Source organism: Equus quagga, chromosome 3 (assembly GCF_021613505.1).
Source record: "Equus quagga isolate Etosha38 chromosome 3, UCLA_HA_Equagga_1.0, whole genome shotgun sequence".
Lineage (NCBI taxonomy): Eukaryota > Metazoa > Chordata > Mammalia > Perissodactyla > Equidae > Equus > Equus quagga.
The window spans coordinates 101,340,701-101,350,572 of NC_060269.1; the positions used below are offsets into that span (position 1 = coordinate 101,340,701).

The 9,872-nt window shown below is 37.3% G+C and overlaps 1 protein-coding gene across 3 annotated transcripts in view; it reads left to right on the forward strand.

Annotated features, from left to right (window-relative positions):
* The first annotated feature begins 210 nt into the window (after window positions 1-210).
* SULT1B1 (sulfotransferase family 1B member 1) overlaps window positions 211-9,872 on the forward strand; it is a 22,804-nt gene continuing 13,142 nt past the window's right edge. The window contains exons 1-4 of one of the 3 annotated variants that reach the window (XM_046656823.1): window positions 211-329; window positions 424-537; window positions 6,592-6,775; window positions 7,053-7,181. In XM_046656823.1, coding sequence (XP_046512779.1) covers window positions 6,628-6,775; window positions 7,053-7,181 — 277 coding nt within the window. In that variant the 5' untranslated portion in view covers window positions 211-329; window positions 424-537; window positions 6,592-6,627. Of the gene's footprint in view, window positions 538-6,591; window positions 6,776-7,052; window positions 7,182-9,872 lie in introns of all 3 variants that reach the window. The other 2 variants (XM_046656821.1, XM_046656822.1) reach the window with 2 other exon arrangements.

Below are 9,872 nucleotides of genomic sequence, written 5' to 3' on the forward strand. Positions count from 1 at the left end.
ATGCTTGCTCTTTCCATGATGTTGGGAACTCAAGTTTCTTCCAGATGAAAACACATGTACACACACACACACACACACAAATGACTTTTCATCATGAACAAAATTGTTAGATGACATTCTTATGAGTTGTAGAGAAGCAACGGTCTTCCATCCACTCACCCTTCAGTTTCTTTTTCTGCGCATTTCTCTCAGACCCTTTGAAGGCTTATGGGAACCTTCAAATCTAGAGAATCTCTGACTTTGCTTCTTTCTGGCCTCCACCCTGATCCACTTCCTTCTCGGTGCTTCCTGGCTCTTCTAGCTGTTGAAACAGCAGGGTCTGACTCTGTGTGTGTGTAGTTTAGACTTTTTATATCTTTACTGCCTGTAAAGTCACTGATTATTAAATTCAGATCGTACCCTTGAACTTTTTTTTTTCCCCAGAGACAGGAGTGAGTCTCCCTGGCCTTTCCCGCCCTGCCCTTCCAGGAGTGCCACCAGCTCCCAGCAGTGCCACTGACTGAAAATGAAAACTGAAAAAGAGGATTAAATTGTGAGGTAAAATTTGCTTTTTTTGACTCTCTTTTCTTGAAGTTTTTACCTTGTATCTTCAGAGCATTGTGCTCCTTAAATGATTTCTGTTTTGAATACATTTGTAATTTGAATATGTTTGCCTAATTCCAATTTTCCCACAGGAAACTCAGTGTTGTCGTTTATGCTGTGCAGAATGTCTCAGGCTTTCAGTGATTTTTCTGGGTTCAATGGAACTCTTATGAAGCATGCCAGGATTTAAGATCTCTCATGAAACTGTAGGCAGGAGGGAAAAAGGAAACCACTTCAAGTCCTCACTTCTCTGCTCCCGTCTTCCCTCCACCCCTACACACACACCCCCACCATTATGACACACTTTATATAATATAGAATATGTGGTTTACGACATTTATTTCAGTAGCTGGTGTTCGATGTGGACGAAATAGAGCTGGACTTTGTGAGGGTGGGAGAAACGGAAAAAAACATTCTTTTCTCGCTAATAGAACCATTCAGTTTTAATATCAAATGACTCAGTTAGTTTCTCCTATGAAGGACATTGTTTTCCATTTTTCTCTTTTTTCCCACTAATTTTTTTAAGCCAATTTCGATAGTTTAATTTTCAGTCTATGGCTTTACTTAAATAGGAAGAGTAGTGGTGTCATGTAGATTATAGAATATAACCACATAAAATTGTTTGTTACTTTCTGGTAGGATTTAAAAGATTTTTATGAAGTAATTTTTGTATTTTAAAGTAACTATCATTCATAAACCATCTTCCAGTGTCTGACTCAACAAGATTTGTTGTCTATGTCTTTCAGGCTGCTCCCCTGCACTCATGTCCACATATAATTCTGAACTCATCACCTTCTGCTGGTTATGATGAGGCAGTGCTAATTCAGAAGTAATATTCCTAGGTTCCTGAATTGGTTACACCCGCTTTCTTAGACGTGACTAGTATACATCGAGAATCAGCTACCTTATTTTCATCTTGTTACTCATATCCATCCTTCTCTGACAACATTTTTGCAGCATGAGGAGCTTGAGTTTTTTGTCAGAGGGAAGTTTGCTTTGTCAAAAGAAAATTTCCTCACGAACTGTGAACACCCTTATTTGAATGAGATCAGTGATAGACATTTTTTGTCTCTGGTTTGGGCCCACTCACAGTAGATTTGCAGTATGATCAGGTGAGGAGAGCTGAGAAAATTGAATACTATTTCTGAGTTGCTGCTCACGTCTCGTGTGCCTTTGAGCAGACTCTCTGAAGCTCAGTTTCCTAATCTTACCTACAAAATGAAAGTAAGATTCATCGTCAGGGTAGGTATTGATTAGAGATAATATATATTAAGCACAATCAATACAATTTATTTTCTAGAAGACAATTCATTTTGATAAATCGTTTTTCTACATTCTATATTCTAGAGAATAGATTAAAAATGGTTATAAGTCATGCTTTCCAAGTTTTCCTATGCATGCATGTTACTTGCGGATTTTATTAAACTATAGATTCTGATTCTGGATTGAGGCCTGAGATTCAGCATTTCCAACACTCTGGTGATGCCAGTAGTACATGGTGCTTGTATATGGACTGTATTTGAATAGCAATTATGAATCAATTACATAAACATAAAACAATAGTACAAATTAAATTAAAATGAATAAATAAAAAAGTGGAAAAGGATGAGTTAAGACGTGAAGGGTGACCGTGAATGATGTTATAAATATACAACATAATGTTAACCACCTATTATGTGGGGAATAAATTTGTCTATATACAAAAAGGGACTCTGTGTCTTCAATATTCATTTACTTTCCCATATGAATTTGTATCCACAATAAGAGTTGGTCAGTAGAGTTGTATTGCTACAAAATTTTACATTCTGGAGCCAAAGAACAAAAAGAGATTCTCATTTATTTTCCTCAATTAATTCAGAATATACAAGTGTTCAAATGAATTTGGGATTGATATTTACCTTTACATAATCTAGGAAGAAATAATTTGCTAGGAAATTAATAGAATAAAATGTTTTAAGGAAAAGTATTTCATTTATTATGGGAACCTCAAGTCTAATATCTGAATATACTATGTGACTTCTGCTGTCACTCATTCCTTTATATACAAACTGGGAAATAACTCTAACCCCAAGATCTTCCAAGATTGTGGGTGGGAAATATAGGTCTCATCATTCATTCTTCCATTCAGTTCATTCAATACCAACTTCATTCCACGCACAATGCTTATAGACGCTATTTCACTTCTTTTCACTTCCTGCATCTGCTGAGTTCTTGAGCAATCACTTTATTTGTTCAGGTCTTGAGGTTGCTGATGTATTCCATAGTATTTCGTGATGAAGAATTTCTTCTACTAGACCCTGCCCCTCCACCAACAAGGGAATTCTAAGGCAACAAGATATTTTACCAAAAATAGAGAATAACTGAGAAACACATAGATGGCAATAATTTAATATGGAATATTTAATATAAATTTCCTAAAATGCCATGGCGACTCAGCTCTCACTGGCATCCTTGCCGTAGGATCTTGCCCACTATAAACTTGTTCGTGTCTGCTCCATGCTGATCCTGCTCTTCCATCAGTATACTCTTCTCTAGGCTCCTGAGGCCCTCAGCTCATTTACTCTATTAGCAGTAATGAAGATGCAAAATTCAAATTATTTTCTCTGTATTTCTAAAATAAGATGCCATATATTTTAAGACAAATCCCAGGTTTAATAACAACATTTGGAGAAACCAAAATATACTCTATTTTTGTGTGCATACCCATTAATTACAAGATACAAAAACATGACATATAATTCTTGTCTTACAATATAAAAGGAAGAAATGTTTGTTCATATTTCTCTCTTCTAGACATTTTTAGGGGTGGGTGAGTGGAGGAATTATCTCTAAAATATCAGACTATTACACCAACATGTTTTTCCTAATCAAAAGCATGCATGGTTCTATACAAATCAATTTTAGGTTACCAGTTTAAGCAGAAGCTGGCTTTTAAATTAGGGATTAATAACGCAAGTTACTGTTGAAAGCTTACTAAGTGCAATCACTGCTTAAAGCACCCTCAAGGGATTTTTCAGTCACCAAATTACTTACTAAATTTTTTTTTAAAAGATTTTATTTTTTTTCCTTTTTCTTTCCAAAGCCCCCCGGTACATAGTTGTATATTCTTCGTTGTGGGTCCTTCTAGTTGTGGCATGTGGGACGCAATGAGCAGTGCCATGTCCATGCCCAGGATTCGAACCAACACAACACTGGGCCGCCTGCAGCAGAGCGCACAAACCCAACCACTCGGCCACGGGGCCAGCCCCTACTTACTAAACTTTTGGCTGATGAAATCTGCATTTAACAATCAATTTGCCAATCAGAGTTTGACAATCTTTGAGATCTAATTACAATTATTTTGCTAGAGGTAATGCAATTTCATCCAAGATATTATGTGATTTAGGTTGTTATTAATTCAAATTCTATTCATATGGTGGTATACATTATCTATTATTATTGAATGACAGATTCCCAGAAATAAATGGGACAATATATCATAAAGGAACCTATTACTTCTACATTCTATGTTTTCATCTATTTCTGGGATGTTTGCATTCTCTGTGTGTGGGAGGTGGGAATGTTGTAAAATTAGAAACACATTAGTAAGAGCAAGGCTAGAGTTTCACTTACAAAGTTCAGTGGAGATTAAGTGGAAAAAATAAATAATGAATAGCTCTCTTTGATGGTCAACTTTCTAGGCCAACTTGATTGAGCTACGGAGAGCCCAGATACTTGGTCAAACATTATTCTAAGTGTGGGTGTGAGTGTATTTCTGGATAAGATTAATTTTTGAATCAATAGACTGAGTAAAGCAGATTGCCTTCCCTAATGTGGATGGACCTCATCCAATCAGTTGAAGGCCTGAATAGAACAAAAAGAACAACAAGGCTGACTCTCTTGGGAGTAAGAGGAAAACCCTCCTGCCTGACTGTCTTTGAACTCAGATATTGATTTTTTTCCTGCCTTTGCAATTGAACTGAAATATTGGTTCTTCCTGGGTCTGAGGACTACTGGCCTTGAGATTAGGACCACATCATTGGCTTTCCTACGTCTGCCGCCTGCCAACTACAGATCTTGTGACTTGGTTTGCCTCTATAATCGTGTGAGCCAATTCCTTATAATAAATTCTCTCTCTCGTTCTCTCTCTCTCTATATAGGTTCTGTTTCTCTGGAGAATCCTAATGTAGTCTCTCAGAACAAAAATATTTTGAATAGCTTAGAAGACTAATGGAATTCCAATTCAGAGTTGGTATTATTATAATTAGAATAGTTATTAATCAAATAGTATACAAAGTAATTTCTATGGTATATATACACATGAAGAGATTTATCATATATAACTGTCTCATGTGATTTTAAAGGCAAGCAAGTCTCATGATCTGCAGGATGAGTTGACAAGCTGGTGACCCAGGATAGCTGATGATTTAGTTCCACTAAAGTGAGTTCCACTAAGAGTTTGAAGGCCTAAGAACCAGGAGAGCTGATGGTATAGCTCCAGTTCAAAAGCTTCCAGGCTCCAAATCCAGGAAAAGTTGATGTTTTAGTTCCAGTCTGAAGGCAGGAAGAAGCTGATGTCACAGCTCGAAGACCATCAGACAGGAAGCATTCTCTTTTACTCAGGAGATGGGCAGATTTCTGGTCTATGGAGGCCTTCAACCAATCAGATGGGGCCCACCCACAGCAGGGAGGGCAATCTGCTTTACTTAGTACATCAATTTACATGTTAATCTCATCTAAAAACACTGTCACAGAAACACTCAGAATAATGTTTGACCAAATATCTAGGCACTTCTTGCTCTAGGACAGTTGACACATAAAATTAACTATCATAGCTTCTAAGCAAGACAGAGTAACAGAAACTAGATTTACCCTTTTGCATGAAACAACCGAAATGAATGACATTGGATAGGAAACAAACAAATTGAGCCCTATGATTTTCCCAACTCATTTCCTTGAGAAAATTCCCAGGCCATGGCTCAGGGAGGAAAAACCCAGGCACAAGACCAGACATCCAATAAAAAACATCAGGCATGCAAACAAGCAAAAGAAGAAATCCATAATGAAAAGAAAAATTGTTCAATTGAAACAACCTAGAACTGACATAAATGTTAGAATTAGCAAGTAAAGACATTAAAAGAGTCATTATTACTGTATTCAATATGCTTGAAAAGTTGAGAGTTTTAATCTCTAGAAGATCATTTTGGCAATAATTCCCAAAATGATCTTCTAGAGTTGAAAACTACAATGTCTGAGATAAAAATACATTGGATGGGATTAACATAAGATTACATATTGCGGAAGAAAACATTAGTGAACATGAATACATAGCAATAGATGTTATCCAAAATAAAACACACAAAGATTTAAAAAAATGAATAGAGTGTCAGTAAGCTGTGGACAACTTCCTGTGTCCTGGAGTCCCAGAAGGAAGAAGAAGAAACAGAAAAAATATTTAAAGAAATAATGACTATAAACCCACAATTCCAAGAAGCTCAATAAACTTGCCACACACACACAGACACGTGCACTAACCCATAGAAATAACCACATCAAGGTACATGATAATTCAATTGCTCCAAACTAGTGATAAAGAAAAATAAATCTCAGAAGCAGGCAGAGAAAATGGAGGCATTATGTACAAAAGAACACAGGTAAGAAAGACAACAGATTTCTTATAAGGAAAAATGAGATACAACTGAAATGTAAAGATGAGTGATAGATTTATTTTGCCTTGGGTCTAGAAATTTTTTAGCATATCTCTGTGAAAAGTAATTTTTAATTCAAACTAAGGTGTGCAGTTCCATTTCTTCCCAACGCTTCCACTAAAGACCTTTGTTCTGCTTGTCACTGAGCCAGTTGCTGCTGTTGCAGTCTACAGCTTTATATCCACAAAAATGCCCTTTGTATTTAGATCAGTGTATTAAAGGTCAATTTTACTTTGTGTCAAGTTGCAGTATTTTAAGAATAACATTAGTTACTCAGCTTCTGATTTGTATCCTCTCTATTTCTCTATGATTTGATTGTCAGTAGATATTCTAAGTATTTGCACAACCTGGTACAAAAATGACTTCCCTAAAAGACATCCTGAGAAAAAACCTGAAGATGGTCCATGGTTATCCCATGGTCTACGCTTTTGCGAACAGCTGGGAAAAGGTTGAACAGTTCCACAGCAGACCAGATGACATCGTGATAGCCACTTACCCCAAATCAGGTGAGTTTTGTGGCCTGACAAATGCAGGTCTGACTTCAACTTTCATTTCCTGAAAATCAACTTCTGTATAAAATTATCATCCAAAATAAAATTAGTATTCCTATCAGTGAACCCAGCCATCTACTTTGAGTTTATTAAGATAGGTATTTGGGGCATAGAAAGGGAAACTGCAGAATTAAATTTCTAATGGAATTTATTAAGATGATAGGCTTATACCAGGTACTTTTTTCCCTCAGATGTAGGTGATGGTTATAAAAAATGTTTCTTTTTGCCACAGGTACCACTTGGGTTAGTGAAATTGTGGACATGGTTCTAAATGATGGAGATGTTGAAAAGTGTGAGCGAGATTTTATAACTGTTAAGGTTCCAATGTTGGAAATGGCTCTCCCTGAACTAAGAACCTCAGGTAATCTTAAACCACCTAGGAATTATAATTTTGTTATATTATTTATGTAGCTTACTAATTATGGTATTCGTGATTTCCATTCAAAGAAAATGGAGTAGATTTGGTGATATAAAATGAAAATTTGCAAGCAGTACCATAACTCAGGACCATAGAGAAACTGTGGTTTAGTTCACTGAATATCTGAGTATGGTAACCAAAGATGAAAGAGTTTTGTTGTAGAAAATAACTAAAAATTTGGCTGACCACACAAAAAGTGCTCCTTATCTTTTATTGACTTTTATTGTGTAGAATTTGGCAGATTGGAGCAATAAGCTCCTAATTTAGGACATTTCTGTAGTTAAATAAGTAAAGAAATACCAATACCTCTTAGAACATAAAATTTATTATTAATACAATTCATTTTTTACTCCAAAAATATTTACTGAGTGCTTCTAAAGAATTATGTACTGTGCTATGGCCTAGATAGAAAGTAATTAGTAAATTATATGTCCTATCCCCAAGGAGCTCGAAGTAATATTGTGACATTAAATAAGTAAATAAGGGGGGCGGCCCCATGGCTGAGAGGTTAAGACCACCAGTCTGCATCGTGGGTGCAGACCTGCACACTGTTCATCAGGCCATGCTGTGGTAACATCCCATGTAGAAGAACTAGGATGGCCTACAACTAGTATGTACAACTATGTACTGGGGCACTGGGGAGAAAGAGAAAAAGAAAAAAAAGGAGGAAGATCAGCAACAGATGTTAGCACAGGGCCAATCTTAAAAAAAAAAAGTAAATAAACTAACAATAAGTGGATGTTATTAGTCTTACATATGCAAAGAATGGGGCTCTATGAAAGAGAAAAACAAGAAAGTTGGCTTTAGATTGGATATTTAAGGATATTGTAGGGACCTGGAAATGGCCACCCCAAGATATGTCTCTTTGGCTGGCATCAGGATTATTTGAGGCTGATTGCTTTTGATAAACTGGGACAGGGAAGGAGGCTCTGAGGAATGGAACCTGCCCTTTGTTAGGACACTTACATTTGTAAAGTAAATCTCTATCTGTAAAAGGTGCCTCCCTCTCTGTACCAGGGAGAAGAAAGGCGATGACCTTCTCTCTAGAAACTCTTGATCTGTGCCAAAGGCAAGGACTTAAATCTGCATTTTATTGTACTTGTCTGGTAACCTCCTATAACTGACTTCCCTCTCCCTCCCAATGTTGGCATTTCTTTAAGGATTAAGCATCTTTCCTTAGGCTAGGAACTGATTGCTGCGCTCACCTGTGACCACTCAGTTCAAGACAATAGACTTGCCTCCTGCTACGCCCACTGAGACAGCAGACCACTACCTGCTGTGTCCATCAAGCGCTGTGCTGACAGGGCAATCTTGTGACTATTGTGGGAGGGATATTTCAATCATATGTGAAACACCCTGTTTGGGGGTATATAACCACTCTGTGCACCCCACTTCTTTGGTGCCCTTTCTTCCTTTGGGAAGAAATGCCCTGGGCCATGGTTCCTCATAAAGTTTTATTTAATTTTTTCTTGCTATTCTTTCTCATGTGAATTTAATTTGTTCTCCGGCCAGACGAACCCACATTTGGGAAGAGGAAATGTCTTCCTCCCCTACAATATCTACTATGAATTGAGATCTAAAATTGTGCACACAGTTGGGAAAGTGTATTTCCGGAAGGTGAAGTATTTGGTATGAAGACCTAGATGCTGAAAAGAACCTGATGTAGTCCAGGGACTAAAAAACAACAACAACTACCACCACCAAGAACAACAGCAATAAAAAAGGGAAAAGTGAAGTGCAGATCAATTGGAGTCTAGACAGTGACAGATCATGTAGGGCTTGCAATTCTTAAGAAATACTCAGTGAGCTACAAGAGAATCTGAAGAGTATGATGTTCTGTAGGCAGGTGAGAAGGGTTCAAGAAGTGAAGTCTGGCTCTCAAATGCTGCTGGAAACCTGAGAAAAGATGACAGAAGTGTTGTGGTGAATGTGTATATCGATTTAAAGAGTAGAATCCAAATTCTGTCTCTTACTGGAGCTAGTTGCTTCCACAGGCAGAGAAGGACCAACTGGGAGGATGTCATTCCTTCTGTGTGGTTACCTGAAGTCAGAGAGCAAATGCTAAAGCTTGGAACTAAAGGACTATTCTGGGACAATCAACCAAAATGAGTGCAAGAGTGAATTAAGGTTGCAGAACCATAGAAAAGTATGAAACGAAAAAGTGATAGAATTAAAGTAATCAGGGTCAAGGAGTCAGGGATTACTGATGGGAGACAAAGGTTGAGGGTGGGGATTGAGGCTGCGTAGCATCACCAGAGTGTGTAGGTGACGTTCAGCAGGTAAAGGAGGGTAAACCAGCATTCAGATTTACTCTGGGCCTGAATGTGGATACTTGCAATGTTATTACATACTCCCCATATTCATACTTTTGCATGAGAATGGTTCATTTAAAGGAACTCATATGGCAAAACAATTACAAGACAGAAGACATTGAGAAAGCTTTCAATGAAGTTGAGGGAGAAAAGAGGAACAACAGATCTGGGAAAAACTTTATAAGAGAGCCAGATATAAAAGTTCATGTCATGAGCATTGAAGAATAGTGAGCTGTGGAAGATTATGTTTCTCATTCCCACATGCTAGTGTCGACGAAAATAATCCATAACCAATCTATAAATGAAAATTTGGGTGAACTTA